A 21,400-nucleotide genomic window follows, 5' to 3' on the forward strand; every position below is an offset into this window, starting at 1 on the left:
GAAATTTGCCTGTAAGCACAGTTTGCATTGAAATTGTACACGAATTTACGTTTTTGAGCAATTTTTGGTCTGACATGCACGTACATATTTATGCGCAACTTCGGAACCGCGCACCCGGGCGTCGCAAATTTGGTGTCAACATCGTGCGAAAGGCCCCCCCCCCCCCCCCCCCCCCCCCCCCCCCCCCGGCCTAGTTCGGGTTAAACTTTTTGTGAGATACCAAGAAAGCACTTATGAAATGGTACAGACCATGATTATTTAAGAGGAATTCAACGTTTATTTGATGAAAATCGGGTTTGGAATGAATGGAACATCCAGAAACAAAGTAAAACAAAGCAATCGTAATAAAAGGTAGGTCCTACACTTTATCAAAATTGCTCTGTTTTGGACATCTCAGCCATGTCAAAACCAATTTTCATCAAATAAGCGTTGAAATCCTCATGAATTACATGCTCTTTCATATTTCATAAGAAGTTTCTCATTATCTCACCAAAAAATGTTAGAAACATTAAATTAGGTCTCGACCAAAACTACACGATCCCTTTAAGCCACCAATGCCAAGGAATTAAATATGTGCAGTTTGATGCAGTGTATTGTAGTACAAATTGGGACTTTCTAGGTTATGTCAGTAAATCCTTTTAATGTTCACATCAGAAAAAAAAGGAAGTATATGAAGAGTTTCAGTGTCAACTGGAATGAAGGATCAGGCAGGAACTTTTCTACAGACTTAGTTTATTGAAGGAAAATGATTGTCTATCAGAACACGGTAAAACTTTTACAGATCATCACTGCAAATTGCAAATAATTCTAAAGATGCAGAAAATAGTGTATTGTGAGTCAGGTGTTATTCATGAATTGAACAACACACAAGATATCAACTCTGGTCTTGATATGAATGCAACTTGTATGCATAAATTCCTCCCTTCGTGACTATACTCCACCATTCCGATTTTAAAGGGTGAGTACAGTTCTGGTTCAGGTGAGGATTTCACGTCTAACGTTTTGCAAGATATTCAGAAACCGCTCTATGAGATGTCAAAGACCATGCAATTCTAAGGGGTACCAAAAGTTTATTTGATGAAAATCGGTTTTGAAATTGTTGAGATATCCAAAAACAAGGTGAAACAAAGAGATCCTAATAAAAGGCGTGGCCTGTCGCTTTTTATTATCATCACTTTTTTGGATATCTCAGCCATTTGTAAACCAATTTTCATCAAATAAATGTTGAATCCTTCTTAAAATTACACGCTCTTTCATATTTCATAAGAGGTTTCTCCTTATCTCACTTACGAATGTTATAAACCTGAATCCCCACCTCAACCAGTACTGTACTGTCCCTTTAACCACTGGCCAAACTATCAGGAAGTCCCTATCTGCAAAGAATTAGACTTGCTAGATAAACAGCGTATACAATAATAAACTCTTCAAGTGAATCATATTTCATCACTGCTTCACAGGACCTATGGTGGGATCGAGGCAAGCACTTACACTTGATGAGTTCTTGGTGGAACTGGCTACAGAGGCCTGAAAGACAATCCAGTAGTCACCAGCTTCCTGAGGTAGTGGTCTTTGTCTGAAATACAATGGAAACAGAGCAAAAACACTTTAAAAAGGAAACAAAACAAGAAAACCTCCCAAACAACAACAAATATCACTGAAAGTAATCAATACCCCCGCCTAAACATACCTTACTGGTACGCTACCGTGAATATTAAGCAGCACTTTACATACACTGTAAAGGGCAGAGATTTGGCTCAGTCAGTAGCTCATCTGCCTCCAGATTCAAAGGACCTGGATTCGATACCCGAGTCTGGACTGAGCAATGTTGTGTGTAATCATACCGTCCTCTCTAGCAAGAGACAAAACACTCTGTCCCTCAGATAGGAAGTGCTTGACCCGGAGATGTGGTCACGCTTCACATCCAACTGGACCCATGGAAGACAAGCTAGGGCAACTGAATATGGGATAGCCAGCCATCTTCTCAGATGGAAAAATGAAACAAACAAATAATGAGACGAATATTGCTACACAGCCAAAGATGTCCGATATCTCTCCAGTGTATGGATTCCTTTCAAACAGGGATCTGCTGAGATAATTGTTTCATTTCATTGTTATCATTAGATAACAAGAGCTGTTTTGGACAAATCAATAATTTACTACAGACATTACAATGCAGATTTTTTTCTTAAAAATATGCAGACATTTCCTAAACCATACTAGTAGTTGATTCCGCCAAATTGGCTTTCATAATATATCATCTAATATACTATCTTTTGATGGTTTATTCCCCACCAGCTGGTCCATTCATTCTCAAAAGTTAAATGTACATGGTCCCGGTGGTTTAGTCGAATGCATACGCGGGAGCACGGCACAAGCTTCGTATATAGAGACCTACGCTATCGACTCCTCTTTAGCACTTACGCTTTCACCCATTCCCCCGAGTTTGAAGAAGTCCGATCCACTGTAGTCAGTTGTCCGATCACAGTTCGGCTCATGATTCGGCTGAGGGGGATGACAGCTTTAGCAAACTTCTTTTGTGACGAGATACTAAGAAGCACATATGCACGCACCCTGGCATTACTACAGACTGCGTGATGCGCAGAGAAGACAACAAAGGCAACGTTAACTAGCAACACCTACACGCTTTACTCTTGACAACAGCTCACTTTCGGCAATCTTTGTATCAAAGCTAACGGTGATCAGCAGTATCACCAACAGCGCCCCCGCACCCACCGGGACTATGCGCATTTAAATGTGCATGAGGAAACCATCAGTGTACTCTGGCATTCGGACAGAATCCAATCTCCTTCTTTTGCGGGTACTGTTAAAGTGGACATTTCTGGGCAAACAATCTTTCATGCTCAACCTGGTAAGAATAATTCTACATGTTTATCATTCAAGACAAAAACTAGAAATGTCGCTATGGCATGACTGATAAGCCTCCACCATATCGCATGGCTGTCCCGATAAGTCTAGCGTGAGGCATATAACAGGAAAATACATACAAGAAGCAAAAAATTTTGCATGCTCCTAATTTCACTCTAGTTTTATGTCACTCGAAATGCACAAAAATTTCCACTTTTATCATACTTTGGTGGCCATCGCACAACCAGGGCTTGACCAGCGACTCACCGAAAGTATACGTGCCCTTCTTCGTCCCGGCTGTAGGACTCGTCAGCTTTGCTGGTGGAGGCGCCGGTCGGAGGCGAGCCATCCGGGCTGGTGGTTTTGTTCCCTTTCCAGAGTCGCATGGCAACCTGGCTGGGTGGGACGCTGGTCATGGTACTCCCATCCTCAGCCATTATGTGCACGTCGAAGTCTGTGACAAGACAAAAAAAAACACCAAAAAAAACACGGAAGGAGAAAGAAATAACAATTGCTTACGTTACCGGAACAAAGGAGATGAAGTACAGACAATTCAGGTTACAGTGCACTCCCATTATAACGAACACTGTTACAATGAAATTCCAGTTACAACACAGTGAAAATTCAGGCCGCAAAATCATCCACTCTTACGTATTTTTATTGTGTTAATTTTTTTTCTCGGTTATAACGAAATTTCGATACATCCTACGAAAACTTCGTTATAACGGGTGTCCACTGTATATCCAAACGCAGGAAGTTTGGAAAATATTACATTTTACATTAATCACATATTTCAATCTTTTCTCCGCAATTGTCACTTATTTTCACACACATACATGTACATGCCTGCATGCACGCACATCATACACAATACAATGACTCAGTACAATTTAAATATTTCCACTAGTGTTATGAATCTACACTGTATATCAGTGTACTTCCCTCGCATTTCTATGTATCTACATTATACATGTGTCATGTACAATGTATGTATATTATGCAATATAATCTTGACTCAGTACAGTTTAATATTTTACATAATTACACTAGTGTTAAGAATCTAAATTGTTGTACATCCCTTGTATTTCTACATCATACCTGCATCTTCTACGCACACTCTATGAATGTACCAATGTGTGCCATGTTTGCATGCAAACAAAGCAAATTTCTAGAAATGGACGATAAAATCAAATTGAACTGAATTGAATAAGTTTATTCTCAGAAATCCAGCAAAGAAAGACTAATTAAAACGCAATAATGTTTCGAGGGTGCTGAATCCAAAACCAAATGACGCAACTCTAGCATCCCTCAGGGTTTTTGAGATATTCCAGATTTTCAGTGGCCAGTTTGTCAGCCATCTTGAATATCCAAGAACCCTCAAGGATGCGACAGTTGCATCATCCAGATCGAGATTCAGCCCCTGGCACCCAAACTATATTATCACCCCAGCAATACAAGGAACCCATTTTGACATGTGGGTCAAGACAAACATGGTGTGTCCAAGGTCATATACAAGGTCATATACAAGAGGCAATATTTAAACTGGGCCCTTCTGTTTAGCCCATTAAAGACTAATCCTAGATATGCTCAGGCAGGTGGGTATAGGATGTACATTCTGTGGCAAAATTTGCTCTTTCTCAATGGGTTAAAATTAAGAGTCTTATCCACGAGTAAGGAAGTAGCAATGTTACAGTCTTTCATTATAGCTTGGGTTGAAACCAAGGCCCCGTTTCATAAAAACTCACTATCAATAACAAGTTACAGGGAGTCAAAAGGGGCCCTTTTGACTCCCTTTTACTCCCTTGGCTCGCCACTATTGGATAAGCAGTTTTCAGCAGCTTTTTTTGCTACCAACAATAAGTTACGGTAGCTGTTACAAGCTACTGAAATCCTTGCATCTCACTGGCTGAGAGCAAATTTGTCATAGAAATGTTGGCAGTTGTTACTGATAACAAGTTTTATGAAATGAGACCCAGGTGCGTGCATAAACACTCAAGCCAGGCGAGGCTGTTTAGAACCAGTTTCCATCAACATGAATGGCTATAACTTCACATTTTGGTACTCCATTGGACAAATCACAATGAACGCCCCTTTAAAACTCATTCCACAACAAAATCTTGACCATCTTACCCGGAAACAAATCTCCAACCGTGTAGGATCCTCTCTCCTTGAAGTCCACCTGGACCTTCTGGGGCTGGTTGGGGTCTGGTGAGAGCTTGAGGGTTAGGGGCGGACTCACCACAAAGCTTCGTCCCATGGACATCTTGGCATTCAGCTTGTACATCCCACTGCGATGGAGACATGGAGAACGGAAGGCAGTCTGTTTAACTCTTAGAGTGCCATGGAGTAAAATACCCAGTGTGTCTAGTTATTCTAAGACAGCAACAGATGGGGGCTTGTGAAAACCATTCTGACTTTTCTTACAGTCACATTATCTTTTATGGAAGAGTTCTAATAGTAGAAATGCAATAAAGTGATAATTGTAGAGAAAACTGCAAGCTTTGCTGCGACGTGGATTTCATGACAAAGCCATGGATGGCTATGAACCTTTCAATGTACTGTGGCATACAGCGATTCATCAATCAGGCTGTGCACAGTTGCACGTTTGACCAAACAAGTCGTTGACTGAGTCACGCATGTGAAGGTGGCTATAACGTGACAAAATTTGATAAGTGATAAGAAGTATAGAGAAGACTGCAAAGGCTGGGGAATGAAAGACTGCCGCTTTCAACAAGACATAAATCATTCCCTTACACCACCCCCTCACATCCTCACACAGGTCCTTGGAAGCAATGGCAAAGAGAAAACCTCCATGACACATACACTTCAAAAAAGAAATGCAACCCAAATATACATGTGGATTGAGTGACTGCAGCTATGTTACAAGAACAAATCCGTGAAGTTTCAATAAAATCAGACAATCCGCTCAGAAGCTATAATGGATTTTTACAGTTTTCGGTGGTGAAATAAAATAAACTCAAAGTCAAACTCCCTCAATCCAAGCACATATCTTTTAGGTTGCACTCTTCTTCAAAACCAACTCACACAGGTCCATGGAAGCATAGTCTGCCAAAGTCCACCTCGCCATTCTTGTCAGGCTTTGCGGAGAGAGACCGTGTCCCAATGATCTGAAAGGGGAGGAAAACAAATGCTACATTAACTTGTGTATTGACCACACCATTTCCTTGCCATTAGAAAGACTTTTCCAATAAGAAGTGTGGTTGAAGCATAGTAACAGTAAATATTGTTTGCCCCTGATGATAGTCTGTGTCCTAGAAGATTATCTTGCACCGTACATTTTGGCAGCAGAAGTGCATAAGTTAATATCATAGAGCATGTCAAACAAATATTGACTGCTTCGAGGGACATGGTTAGTATTTGCACAGAGGAGATTTCTCAACAGTGCTATGCCCGAAGTCGAAGTCAAGGGCAATAGCACTGTTAAGAAATCAAATGGGGAAATAGTTTTAACCATGACCCGAAAGTTTATTTGATGAAAATTGGTTTTGAAATGGCTGTAATATCCAAAAAACAAAGAGGTCCTAATGAAAGGTGGGACCTACCTTTTATTAAAACCACTTTGTTTCACTTCATTTTTATTTTATATATATATCTCAGCCATTTCAAAACTGAGTTTCATGAAAAAAAAACTTTGAATTCCTCTTACAATTGAATGCTCTTTCACATTTTATTAGTGCTTTCTTATTATCTCGCAAAAACTTAAAATCTGAATTCCCCCATCTATACAAAAACTATACCATCCCTTCAAAGAGAAAGAAGTTTCATCCACATTGGAGAGAAATAGGCAATCATGAAGTTTCAAAAGCTTTCACAGGGCAGAAATATCAATGATACACACACATGAAATTGGCTAAATTTTTGATAGCATTACCCTTGTAACTTGCTGGGTCGTACAAAAATAACATACAAATAATCTTTTGGGTCTATCATTTAGCAGCTACAAATCCATAATACCCCTCAGTCGTCATTGTTATTAAAAGTTATGGCAACTCTACAATAAATTGATGCAAAAGCCACTTTTGAGTCCTTTAGATTTGTAAATAAAAAGGGACATTTAGTGGATAATCACTGCTGCCATGGAACAGGTATGTGTGTCCATTTTGACAAGTCATTGAAAATTCTCTTTCAACTATTGGCTAGATGGATGGATGATGACCCAGCTCAATGATGAGGGTAACTATGGCAACGGATGTACTCTACTGAGGAGTGACAGACAGGCGGAGGACCCAACGTACCTTGATGGCCTTGGCGCCCTTTTCAGCCTGGAAGGTGATCGTGTGGTTCACGTCGTGGGCCACGTTGCCAGCGTTGTCGTACACCCTGAACCCCAACGCTCGACTAATCTGGCTCCCGCTGTATGCAACCAAGGTCTGTTTAGCATGAAAGGACAAAGAGTGTTCAGGTTTGAGAAACATGTTAGTATGTTCTTCATTCTTTTCTTTTGTGTTTTCTGATCTATTGAACATAGCCACAAAGGAAGAAATTAGCCTAATGCTTGTAAGCAAGCGGCAATGGGATTGATAGCTTAAAGGTTATTTATCCCTTTTGTAAATGTCACAAAATTTTGCATGGTTAAAGAACAATATCCCCCAAATCACATATGAAATCTTACAGCAATACACCTCAAGAGTATTTTAAAAAGAAATGAAAAATTAAAAAAGATTTGTGGGCCCAGTGCATGTTCTATTCACATCTTCAGTCTGATCGAGATCTTGCGTTGTTCAAATGCACATAAAGTTGACCGTGGAAAGGGAATGTATGTACTGCTTGACTGCTTTTGCGCAGGCGGATTACCAACCTGTCTGTTCTTTGTCAACAAGCCAAAAGAATCTCATTTGGGGGAATCGAAGGTTCTCAGAGAATTGCGGCAGGAATGGGTTAATATCTATTCTTCCCTACCCAATGGGATCTTACCTTCCATTACCTTCACCAAAGAAGGAGGTTACGTATTCATGGGCATTGGTTTGTGTGTTTGTTGGATGGTTGGTTGGTTTGTCTGTGTGCAAATTAACTCAAAAAGTTGTGGACGGATATGGATGAAACTTGGAGGAAAAGTTGATGACAAAAGGAAGACATGATTCAATTTTGGTAGTGATCCAGAAATTGTTATAGATTTTAGAAGTTTTTTTTAAATCTTTTTGCAGATAAGTTCATTGAATTGGAGAGTTCAAGCTATGTGTATATGGTTTGCATGCATGCTCTAGTAACCCTTTCTTTGCCAATCAGTCAAATGTGCATAACTCTTACACACAAATCTATGAGCAGATAATATCATGTGGCAAGCAGGGGATCAATTACAAGTGCATGCTCTGCTCTGGCAAGGTGCCATGTAGCTGGAAGCTGATGAAGTACACAAAAGGCTTCTTCATTGGAAAAATTGGATGATTTTCAGCATGTGTATAAGGGTGGAAATTAGCTGCTTGGCAGAGGTCTGGGCTCTCAGAGTGCTTTCCTAGATTGTAATCACTTTCTAGTCTTCCAAAATTGTTTTTTTTTTTTGCAACTGTTAAGGAAAATAATAACAGTGGTATCTTCCAACCCGAATATTTTGTTCGGTCATCACACGTTTTACCTCATCTGGGCTCCATCCGATGACCGCTAGTTTGGACGGGCGTCCTGAGAGAAGCTGCAAGTGGACGTGGTCGGTGAAGCTCTTGTACGAGACGGTGATCTCGCGGGGACCCAGCGTGGTCCCCTCGAACTTGATGTTGCGCAGGAGGAAACCGACGTTGGGCAGCAGCACCTTCTGGAGTGCCTTGGTGTCCAAGTCCTGGGCAGTCACTGTCAGGTTACTTAGGGATCCATGGGGGAGCTATTATAGGATGAAGTTTGCACACATTTAAAAGGTCATATCATCACTTTTGCAAATGTCACTAAATTTTGCATGGTACAAGAAGTATGTCTACCAATATCATGTATGAAATCTTACAATAAGACATTTGTTTGTTTCTTTTTTTTTCTGAAGAAATGAAAAACTAACCACATATCACTCAAAAGTACACTCCCCATTTGTACGGAGAAAAATGGTTGGAATTTTTTCGGGGCGAAAAAAATTCAGTGGCAATCTGTAGTTTTTATTCTCCCTTCAGAATAAACAGGTTTTGGTATTTGGAGGAAAGGTCTGAATTATCTACCTCAGTCTACAATATACCGGATTATGAAAAAAATTAGATTTTCAGATTTGCTAATGGGACACAAATTTTAAAGGTACAACAGTTCTCAGAAGGGCAAAAAATTCATCTTTGACCATTTGGAATTTGCCTGCTCTTGTAAGAAACTTGTCTAGCTGATGCAATATGACAGGGTAATGAGTTGTTTTGGAGTTATTTTGAGATAACAGGTGTAAAATGATTTAGAACAGAGTATCCGTTTTTTTATTTCTGAAGAGCCCTCCCCGTTCAGAAGTGGGTAGGTAGAACATTATGCAATGATTAATCGTGCCCTAGCAAGTGCGTTTCCCAACAAGCTGCATGTGATTCACTCGCACACAGAAGATTGATGGATACTTCCATTGAATATACAACAGCAAGTAGCAACTATGTGATCTTAAATAGCAATACTGTTGATGTATCTTTCTGACTAACATTTTGCATTTTCTTTATTACCTAGTACATGACCGCTCAGCATTATTTCACACATTTATTATTGTCGCTGGGGTGACGAAACCATGTATCTCAAATTTTGATGAAAATCACTTTTTTTTTTAAATTAATCATCATATGATAAGTTAAGTGATGTCCAGTGTAATATCAGCTGTTTTGCCCCAAAATGAAGCCACCAAGATATGTCCGAGGAAAGGCAAACCCATTTGTTATTGATCTTTCGCTCCCACAATGATGAAAAGAACAAGAAAAAAAAAATATCTGATTGATTTTATTCTGAAAAAAAAAAGAAGATTTCATCACTTTCTAAATTATTTTTGTAAGACACTTGCTTATATCTGCATGTTTTTGTGTGTTTCCAAACAATACGTTTTTGTTTTATCTTGAGTCTTTCTATATGATGCAGGGTGCATGTCGGTATTTTGAATGACATTTCAGTGTGTAGTACCCGAATGTGAAGAGTGACCCGAGTGTGTGTGCTCAAAATAAACCTCATGTGAGAAAAAGCCTGCGGCAAGTTTGTGTCTTCATTCACACACATTATTTAGTAGCCGATTATTGCATGAGATAATGCTATTGTGTGATGTGTACAGGGCCAAGTTATTGTAGGATTACAATAGCAGCTATGGGTATGCACACAAACTTGATCGCGCCATGCTTTCTTTTGGAGACATTCTAACATACCCTCAGAATTGGTACGGAAACAACAGCGATAAGTACGTAATTACCAAAAAAAAATTAAAAATTTCGTCATTTGATTGCAGAACATAGCATTGTCTGTAAGACTGAGTTATTCAGTGGCTCATATTGAATTGCTCATTGCCACATTGCTTAGTCCCATACATGACCATACATTGTATGTGTTGGTATAGGCAAGCAATCAATTCCCTGAATTAGAAGGACAATAATTTCCTTGTGCTGGCGTATAGGCTTCACCCTGAATTTACCGCTTTATTTCTATTAAAAATAGTTCCCCCTTATTACCGGCAAATACAGTTAAACATTGCTACAAAATACTGATTTTTAAATTTTAGTGATACTGAAATTTCCGAAAACATACACTACCTTTTTCATGCTATTTCCGTGAGCATCTGTGACATGTACTGTGATGTTGTCCTCCATGGTCTCACTTAGTCGCAATTTCTTGCTACCTTCGTACACACACTTGATCTGAGTTGGTTCTCCTGGAACTGGTCTAATGGAAAGGATAAGAAAAAAACAACCAAAATGCAGCTTCAAAAAAGGGTGACGGACTATAACTTGGTACTTTGAAGTAACTTGGAAAAAAGCCTGTGTAATGTAACCACTCTGTCATTAATCACTTTAATGGGATGGTACAGTATTTGTGGAGATGAGAATTTGGCTTTTAACTTTTTGCGAGATACCAAGAAAACACTTATGATATAGTACAGAGCATACCATTATAAGAGGAATTCAAAGTTTATTTGATGAAAATCAGATTTGGAATGACTGAAACATCCAAAAACAAAGTAAAACAAAGCGATCGTAATAAAGTGTGGGTCCCACACTTTATTAGAATCACACTTTTTTGGATATCTCAGCGATTTTAAAACCAATTTTCAACAAATTAAAGTTGAATTCCTCATAGAATTACGTGCTATTTCATTTTTCAGAAGAAGTTTCTCATTATCTCACCAAAAAATGTTAGAAACCTGAAATTAGGTCTCAACCAAAACTATACGATCCCTTTAAATGCTGCTGAATTACACCTGGACACATGCAAAGTTAGGAATCTATTTTGATGTCTGAAGATCAGGTTGGATGGCAAGACATGGGTGACTTGATTGAATCAACTTCCCCTCTCTGCCCACCAGGGTACATAAACAGCACTCATTAGGGCTCAGTCACACAGCCCAAATTCGCGTAAACGCACGAATCACGCATGAAATTTGGTTGTGCATGCTTGTCCGTCAAGAATTTTTGCTGATAGAGATACATGATGAAAATCACTGCTGAATTGCACGAGAACTACGGAAAGATCACGCAAAAATCACTAACAAACTACGCACTTTCAGCGCATAGGCCTGCATAGGCCCCAAATAGGGCGAATACGTGGTTGTGCACGACGACTGAGGTCCATGGAAAACCATGCATAATCTGCGCATTATCACTAATGAACTGCATATGAATCGCGCATGATTCGTGTATGAACACAATAGCAGCAACATTTTCGCCAACAATCACTGATATTCCAAGTATATTTCGTGCATTGTCCGCGTAAGAACTACCCAAAAATTACGTAAAGCAGCGCAATAATGTGTAAACTCTTACGCGAAGCCAAGTTTTGAGCTGCTCAAAATTTGGAATTGCGTAAAGCGCCAATCCGGCACACATCAGCGGACAACTACGAAGGTTCCGCGTCAGACAAACTCATGAAATGCACAAATCGCGCATGTATCACGTAAGGCTCAAATTTCTTGCGTGATTCATGCGTTTACGCGACTTTTGGGCTGTGTGACTGGGCCTTTAGCGAATATGTGCATCAAATCATATGATCTTTGGTAACGGTTGACCCCAGTCATGATTCTTTGACTGTGGGAACTCAGAAGTACATAGAGATCACGTGAGAAAGCAGTACATAATTCATCATGGTGATTCAAGATTATATCCAAGCCATGCCGAGACGCATCCAGGCCAAACTTCCAACTCCAATGCATTACCATGATACCAGATCCTTAATACTGTATACAGCATATATCTAGCAAGTCTAAATTTTCGCGCAATCAGGACTTCGCGACGATTTCGCGAGTGGTTAAATTCGCGATTGTGGAGTACTATGCTGAACGGAGAAATGTAAACTTGTGTGTCACATTCATGTCGGGATAAGAGTCATTATTTTCGCGTGTCTCTAATTTCATGAATAGCACCTGACTCACAAAATTCACGAAAATAAAAACCTCGCGAAATATTTGGCGTTTACAGTACTGCACGCGGCATATATTTTGCGCGTCTAATTTTTCGCCCATCAGGACTTCCCAACAATTTTGTGAGTGGTTAAATTCACGATAGTACAGTAACGAGCATAAAAACATTGCACATGCACATCACATTCAAGATGAGATTAGAGCTAATAATTTTGCATGTTGTTAAATTTGCATAAAGCACTGAGGCGCAAAGTATAGGAGAATAAAAATTTCCTGAAATACATGCCGTATACACCAATATCATAAGATGTAATTCACTCTGAAGACTGAAAGATCCCAAGAACAATCCGATTAGTCTAAACAGTAATGGGAGATTGGGGGGGGGTGGGGTGGGGTGGGGTGGGGAGAATGAGGGAACGTACTTGATGTAGAAGGAGAACTCAAGTTCCGAGCCATCTTTGAGACTGAGCTGGCAGAACTTGGGGTCGCCCACAGAGTCTGGCACCTTGATGGGGGGCAGTCTGCCGTCCATCAGGTCGGTTGGGTCAAAGGTCAAGAGCCAGTTGAACTTGAACTTGGAGGCCAGTTCCCTGGTGATGGGTAGGTGGGTACCGCCCTCGTCAAATAAGGCAAAGACTGGATGAGACAAAGGGGAAAGGGGAAAGAGGGGGTGGGGGAATAGAGCACGGGCACAATGGTTACAGGGAAAACATTATACATATAATGAATGTTTATGAGTGCAATGGACAAAATATTTCATGAGGTGAAGGATGAACATTTCATCTTTCACCGAATGAAATATTCTGTCCAGAGCTGCCAACCTTTGGAAGCACAAATCCGGACTCAGCAGCTCCAAAATCCGTATTTTTCCACCAGAATCCGTAATTTCTCCATCTCCCTCTTTTTGCTATTTTGAATTAAACTTGTCGACATAATGGGGCCTACAGGCTCTAAACAAAACATTACGACACATGCCGAAGTATCGAGCTGGACACCAGCACGATAAAGAATCCAATCTACGCAATGTTCAGTGTTGATTGATTGCTTTCTTGCAATGCATGTGTACAAGTGCATGTATGTACCTCCAGAAACTTGCTAGGCTGGTTATGGAAGCTTCCACTATCTAGCAGGGGAGGGGGAATGCTTTCATCTTCTCAAGAAAGCTTCTGTGTGAGCGAATGCAAAACTCTCTTCGGTGTTTCCAACTATTGTTTACTATAAAACATAATCATGCGTTGTTTTCAGGATTTTTCATTTTACTGGATTTTAAACATCAGTATTTTCCGAAGTATTCCAATTTCTTTTACCCTGACTGGAATCGGAAACTCTGCTATAGATGATCGCAAAAATGCCGCGCTGTGTGTGGTTGCGCCAGTGTGCAAACACGTGGTTTCACTTTCAAGTTTAAAGGACAAGTTCACCTTCATAAACATAAGGATTGAGAGAATGTAGCAATATTAGTAGAACACATCATTGAAAGTTTGAGGAAAATTAGACAATCCGTTCAAAAGTTACGAATTTTTGAAGTTTTTGTGCAGTAACCGCTGGATGAGAAGACTACTGCAGTGTGTGAATAACTTAGATGTCACATGCGTACAACAATATAAGGAAAATATAAAGAGAATTTCACAAAATTGCATATTTTGAAAAAAGTACACATTCCCCCGACTCGTTACCGACAAATGTTATGGGTAATATTATTCCCCCTGCCTTTAGAAAGAGTCAAGTCAAGTGCTCTTTTATTATGCGAAAAAAGTGAAAATATGTTGAATTTTCTTTACATTTTCTTTATACTGTTGTACGCATATGACTCACAAGCTGTAGTAGTCTCCTCATCCAGCGGTTCCAACACAAAAATTTTAAAAATTCATAACTTTTGCATCGATTGTCCAATTTTCCTCAAACTTTCACTGATGTGTTCTACTAATATTGTTGCATTCTCTCAATCCTTATGTTTATGAAGGTGAACTTGTCCTTTAAAGGAAAGACCCATGTGCTCCTGCCTAAGAGGTTACTGCAAGTTCGATGGATCGAATGCGCCATAGCTGAGCTGAATGGCTTGTTTACGGTAAATATGGAGTTTACATTCGATACGAAAAAGTCATTACGTCTTTCACGAGGAAAAACATACAAAACAAACAAACAAACAACACCTACGAACGAATGTTGATAGCCAAAACTTTAAAAAGTAATAAGCAGTTATGATGAGCGTGAACTGAAATTAATTGTCATGATTTTGCTGTCTAACCAGGTGATGACTGCATCTCATTGGACCTAGTCGTAGTGAATTTGTCTGGGCATACGAGACCTTTTAAGTTTTTCCGTGATTGCATTTTTAATTGACTGATTAATCATCCTTTTTTTATTGTTCAGGGAACATAAGATATTCGATTAAGTACACTATAATCGACTGTTTGATGTTTCCTACTATGCGGCAAAAGAAAGGATATAGAATCACGATATCTTTGCAATGATTCCTTTAATTCAACTAATGAGCTGGTTCTTCGATTGATATTTCCAGGATATGTACACGCTGTTTATTCCAGTGCGCGCATTCTTTCATCTGGCATGCACCTGGGTGTGGCACCTGTTTTTGTGGAAATTTCCACAAGGGGAGAGGCCGGGTGGGTGTCAAGTTTCTTCGCGCCGAAGAGACTGCATGTATTCAGTATTTCACAATCTCTTCGCTCTAATTTATTGTCATTCGTGCTTTCCCCTTATTCTTTGCTGATATTGAACATTTAGATTTAACTTTATGAAGGTTGGTAGATTGTGGATCTTTTTGTTGTGAGGTGTATGTAATTTCTTTTATCATTCTTTGGAGGGGAAAGAAGAATAAGAGGGAAAGTGAAATAAAACGAACGGCACGTACGCTCAGCATTCACAGTAAGACGTCTTTTTGTACCAGCATAGTTTTCATCATCACCATCAGACATCACTCAGATCATTTTAGCCTTTTCCTATTAACATTAAGAAACACGCATAGTCCCTCGAGATAAACACCGAGGAAAATAAATAAGTATAACAAATACAAAGTATCAACACCTCCCAACAACACAAATATTTAGAAAAGACAACACACGTCGCTTCGATTCGAAAAAGTGTTGCACGAAAGCGGAGAAATCGCCGTTACGAAAATAACAGTGCAAGACACTTGAAAGAATTACACTTGTACGTTTAAATATTTCAAAGAATAAAGGGAACGGATAAAGTGATATAAAATGGAAGAAATCGTACCAAACGAGGTGTGAGAAACAACAGAAATAGAACGATAAGTTTTGTATTAAGATTAGGCCCTAGCAAAAGTTTGCAGCACCGAAAGCTATGCGAAAATCAAATTTAATACACATGACATAGTCTAGGAAATTCGGTATTACGACGAGATCCTTGAGATCGTCAATAAACGATACAAAACAAGGGAAATTAATTCACTTTGACCTGAAAATAGTTTGCTATAAGTATTCTGTTATATGAGATCTCCTTTTATAGGCCTAGAAATACATCGAGTTTCCACGATACTCGGGAAAGAAAGTTCGAACGCTTTTCACCTGCACATACTGTGACAGTGCACATCATCAGTACACAAACAGAAACTCACCTCTTCCTTGCAGAAAAATGATGCAATAACGTTACAAAAAACACACACAACACTCTAAAAATCATTTCGTACTTGGGAGGCAAGGGAAAAACGGAAGAAGTAGAGAAAAAGAAGCAGACATTGCACAACGGAGCGCTTCTACCCCGACTCAAACGAAATATAGGGTACTGTCTATAGTGGCAGCTGGCTACAGTGTGAAGCTAAGCTACTACTCACGCTCCGGTCCCCAGCCGGCCGGCCACACATGGGGATCCCACGGCGATCGATGGAAACATCTAGGGTCCGTAGGCGACAGGGATTCACATGCGCGAAGTTCGTTCAGTGTACACAGTACGCAAGCAGTGAATTGCGTGTGCGCACACTTTTCTACAATGAAAGCTACGAACACACACACGTCGAGTACACAGACACCGACACACACAAATGCGGGCAACCAGGCAACGCGGGCCGGCTGGAGAATGAAACATGTACAGTGTGTAGTCTGCTAGTATATTGCAATTGCTGCATAGGCGATAGGGCATTATCGGAATTTCCAAAAACCGTAATTTTTAGGCAACATTCCGTACTCCCGTAATCGTGATCATTTCCCGTAACAATTACGGGAAATCCGTAATAGTTGGCAGCTCTGTCTGTCCATTGCACGAATGAAAAACATTTATTATTTGTTTTATTTAACGCCTAAAATAGATCTTTGTCATTTGATGTTTTTATCATCTTAGAAAGAAGAGAAAATCTGAGATCCAGAGAGTACTCACTGAGCGCTTTACACTAGGACGCTGTCGCAGGCACACACTGCAAACACAAGCGTTTTACACGCGTAGTGTGCCAGGCTCTCGGCGAACGTGGAATGGAGCAAATCGTATGGATCCAAAATTGCACGGCAAATGGAACCACAATTGCACGGATGATGACGTTATAGTGAAATGGGCAGAATGATCAATGTCAAACAACCAATCAGATGATAAGGATCTCTTCAGGCGTTATAAAAAGTTCTCATATGCCTGCAGAACTCTTGATATTTGCCCTAAAATGTACTTATATGCATAATAAATGTGCTGATTAACGCTGTAATAGCATAATGTTCCAAATGGTTACAGCGAAAACATACCTCTTATCTGCCTACAAAACTATTGATACCTGCTCTACATTGTACTCATATGCACACAAAATGTGTTGATTAATGCTGTCATAACATAATTTTGTTAGGTTAATGATGAAAATGTGAAATATTAGCCAGACAGACTCGACGGAAGTATTGCAATCTTAGCGCATACCCGATCCTAATTGCCACACTTTTCTGTAATCAATTATTGATAATCGACAAATCGGGCCACACAGAATCCACCTATCTTCAGTGCTGTAGTCAATTGCATGTATTGATTGCTTGGGCCCGATCGATCATCACATAATGATCTACTTATCCACTACTGAATAAGGAGGGCGTTTCAGGAATGAAAGTCGTACGAATGACCAAAATCATTTAATCTTTTGATCTTATAATACTCCACAACGACTCATTATCTCAGCAAACTGCATCAGCCAGCCTGGTTTCTTGGTAGAGCCTTTCGATGTATTGCAAGCAAATTTGAAATGGTGGAAGATACATTTTGAGCCATTCCCGGAACTCTGTTTGGCTCTAACATCAGCCCTTTGATGTCTTTAGTGCACCATGTGAGTGACTTAAAACTTTGACACAAATCTCTGACAATACCTGAACAAAAGACATTAGGGCCATTACTATTAACAAAAATAAGAGAGAAAATTTGTGACATCAAAACTTGCGATGTTTTACTCTGCGCACCCTCCTTACGCCACAAAGTTGTGATGTTAGCTCTGACGAAAAAAGAATGTCATGAAACTTCAGAAGAACTGCACATGCCCAGTTTACTCATTCTACACACTCTCGAGGACAGTACATTGTAGATGTGGATATCACACGGGTGCGTTTGCCACCTTTCCTGCGAAGTTTTGCTGAAAGGTAGAAGCTCTGCAGTCAGACTTGCAAAGTTTCATACCAAGTTTCTGGTGGAACTTGTTGCAGGTGCTCAGCAAGTTTCCCCTTACTTCCTGGCCCGAATTCACGAAGGTGGTACAATCTTGTCCATGCTTTAAACCATGGACAAAGACCATGGTGCGCCAAGTGTCGCATGGAATATTTCGTTATGAAATCAGTCATTTCGTCAACGAAATGACTATTTTGTAATGAAATGACAACATTTCATCGACGAAACTAGATGACTGATTTCGTAACGAAATATTCCATGCGACACTTGGCACCCCATGGTCTCTGTCCATGGTTTAAACCATGGACAAGATTGTACCACCTTCATGAATTTGGGCCCATGAGTTTCCTAACTTTTTGAGTTTTCAAGCCAAATTAGATTAGAGTTTCTTCTATCAATATCTGTCTGCGCTCTCAGAGTGTTTTTCTAGTGATATGAAACTGCTATCATTCTGATTATCTGACTCCCATTCTTGAGGGTAACGTGCATGTAGCTTGGGGGCACCACATCAATCATGACACTAAAGGTGCTCCTACCAGACATGACAATCGACACACTCACCAATATTGGAAGTCTGCTCGCCTGCCGTCCACTCAATCTCCTCCTGCGGTTTCATCTTGACCAGTCCCTTCTTGGAGTCCTTGAGCCAGGGTTGCTGGGGGTAGAAAATGTTGATGTTGCACGGACTCGTACTCGGCTTCACCGTGATAACCTTCTCAACGGGACTCACACCACGGAAGTGCTGCAACAACAGAAAAATAATAATGATCTGGTGCACTTACATACACCATATACATAGCGAGTTTAATTTTTTTTGTGTGTGTGAATGAGGACTTCTAACGATTTTGTGAGTTGTTGAATTCACGGTCATAAAGTACAGTAATAGAAGGAGAAATGTATGCGGGAACATCGCATTCATGTCAGGATCGCAGTTAATATCTTTGTGTGCTGTTAGATATACGAAGAGCACCCAACTCGTGGAATTCATGAAAGCAAAACCCCCACAAAATAATCTGATGTTAATGGGGGAAAAAAGTCTTATCTGACTGTCATTTGCAGGCTTTTGCGATCACAATTAAAACTGAGAAACAGAATTGAAGATGTTAACACAAGGCAAAGTCCATGGCATTACTGGCATTCTCTGTGTTAAACTCGCCCATATGCTTTCCTACGTTCCATGACATTTGCTCCTCAGACAACTGCTCCCATGAAATATCTGCGCACAAAGCCAAACATAAATTCTAGGCACAAACATAAACTGAACCATAATCCTAGTCCTCACATCAAACTAAACCACCCTATCAAAATTCCTTGGAGAAAATAAGATCGGAGCAACTGTCGCAGGAGCAAAGAAGTCCTGTCATCGCTTTCCTATGCTCTAGAAGCTGGCTGCCAACTCACAGGAAGCTCCACTTTTGCAGTGATTTTCTGTGACTTCTTGGCGATGTTCTTGATGTAGATTGGCTTTCCCATCAGGGTAGCCTTACCGGAGTTGCTTAAGTCGCCAGAGTACGTCGGTAGACCGGCGGTGCCAATGAACTAGAGAATGGGGTCAAAAGAGAGAGATGCCGATTATCACCAACCTTTTCATCCTTTCAATAGATTGCTCTTTCTTGGAGTTCGAAAAGCAAAAAAAAGAAAGAAAGTAACTATATCCAGATACAACACTAAATGATAAAATCAAGTGCAATATATACAATGTAGAGTAAGATCCTACAAACAAAAAAGTAATAATTTCACAAAGAACTGGCCACAAAGTAAAGAGATCTAAGGGTTTTTAAATGTTAACATGTTTTTTTTCAGAGCAGTGATATTGGTCACAGTCACATATAAAAATTAGATTTGATGATGATGTTGTCGGCACCCTCATGATCTCACTTTAAGTGTTTTTATGTGATGACATCAATAATAATAGCTTACATCGATTGCAGTGAGCCACTACAGGCCTATAACAACATAGCAGTCAGTGATATCTTTGAAAACTATCAGGCCCCGAGGCAACATTTCCACAGAAATTATCATACTGTCCTTGTGAAATTGGCGATACTGAAGTTTACTGCATATCACATACTGGATATGATTAGGTGGAAGCAGTTAATTTCATTTTGTTTGTACAAATTTGAGACTGAGACATCAGCTTTTGGGTCTTCTAAAATGTGTTGTGAATTTCACAGACCAGTAATATAAATACAGCTATTTGATAATTTGGCAACTTGAAATAGACAATAGTATTTGACTACTGTAATAGTGGATATTTGTGCAAGAATGATTTTTCGTGTTTGGCCCAATAAGATGAGTTTCTCGTGTTTTCAATTTCACGGAATCAAGACATTAACCACTGGAACATATACTTGTAGCAAGCAAAATTATTTGTGTGCCTTTATTTTGAAACTTTCGCACATTTTGTGCAAACCAGAAACTTGCACGAAATGCGCGAAAATTTCAACAGCACAAAAATTTCCACGTTTACGGTAAATTACAGCTTCACTGAGAGTCAAGTTTTTACTCTTTTAAATGAAATACTAGCAATGAATGATAGAAATTATTTTAAAAAAGATACAGAAGGTTACATAAAAGTGCATAAATCCTCCCTCAAACCTGAGCCACTAACAATGACTTTTGATTGCACATAACAGGGGCGGATCCAGGAATTCCGTAAAGAGAGGGCGCCTTAAAAAGATTAAAAGGGGGTGCACGCACCCCTCCCCCATTTTTTTCTTTTTATTTCTTTTGTTTTAACAAAAAAATAAAGGGGGTTGCACCTTGTATCCCTTTGGATCCCCTTGGATCCGCCACTGCATAAACATGCGAGTTATTAACAAGTGCGATCCCGGTAATTGACTGACAAATTGCCCTTTACTGCTGTATACAAGCACCAGTCATCCAGTGTTCTAGTAGAAGCCATGATAACAAATAATGGGCATGCATACTCCAGTTGGACTCTGATCGAGTATGCATGCCCATGATTTCTTTTGTCATGGCTACTGCTAAAGCACTGATCAATTCAGTGCTTGTTTACGTCGATGTAGGGCAATTTGTCAATCAGTCGCAATAAAAGCAACTCGACGCGAGAAGCGTGAAAGTCTTCAAACCTGGCAGTGGACGATGAGCTTTGAGTGCATAGAGATGTTGCCAGCTCTGTCCCTGATTTCCACCGACACCGGGAGGGCCTTCCCGTTCTCAACACAAAGGTCACCCCTGTCAAAGGTCGGCACAATGATCTCATGGGGCTCTCCTGTGAAGAGAAAGGCGCAGCTCACACATGTCACGACCTCCAGGCTACACTGAACAATATCTGCCCTAACAAAACTATAGTACAATCCATGTACACTGAAGTCTTCTTCTTCTACTTCCTCTTCTTCCATGCAAATACATACCGCCAAGGCATTTTTTTTTTTTTTTTTTTTGTACTTGTGCTTGTCTAGT

The 21,400-nt window shown here is 40.0% G+C and overlaps 1 protein-coding gene across 1 annotated transcript in view; it reads right to left on the reverse strand.

Annotated features, from left to right (window-relative positions):
• LOC139731968 (structural maintenance of chromosomes flexible hinge domain-containing protein 1-like) overlaps positions 1 to 21,400 on the reverse strand; it is an 87,075-nt gene that overhangs the window by 20,799 nt on the left and 44,876 nt on the right. Inside the window, exons 21-31 of the mRNA XM_071642841.1 lie at positions 21,067 to 21,209; positions 19,376 to 19,513; positions 18,536 to 18,716; positions 12,796 to 13,009; positions 10,554 to 10,683; positions 8,459 to 8,698; positions 7,122 to 7,256; positions 5,911 to 5,993; positions 4,996 to 5,153; positions 3,133 to 3,319; positions 1,489 to 1,573 (exon numbers count right to left, since the gene is read on the reverse strand). Coding sequence (XP_071498942.1) covers positions 1,489 to 1,573; positions 3,133 to 3,319; positions 4,996 to 5,153; positions 5,911 to 5,993; positions 7,122 to 7,256; positions 8,459 to 8,698; positions 10,554 to 10,683; positions 12,796 to 13,009; positions 18,536 to 18,716; positions 19,376 to 19,513; positions 21,067 to 21,209 — 1,694 coding nt within the window. The remainder of the gene's footprint in view (positions 1 to 1,488; positions 1,574 to 3,132; positions 3,320 to 4,995; positions 5,154 to 5,910; positions 5,994 to 7,121; positions 7,257 to 8,458; positions 8,699 to 10,553; positions 10,684 to 12,795; positions 13,010 to 18,535; positions 18,717 to 19,375; positions 19,514 to 21,066; positions 21,210 to 21,400) is intronic.

This window comes from Diadema antillarum, unplaced genomic scaffold (genome assembly GCF_040938485.1).
Source record: "Diadema antillarum isolate AM-2024a unplaced genomic scaffold, OU_Dant_1.0 seq00000389_RagTag, whole genome shotgun sequence".
Classification (NCBI taxonomy): domain Eukaryota; kingdom Metazoa; phylum Echinodermata; class Echinoidea; order Diadematoida; family Diadematidae; genus Diadema; species Diadema antillarum.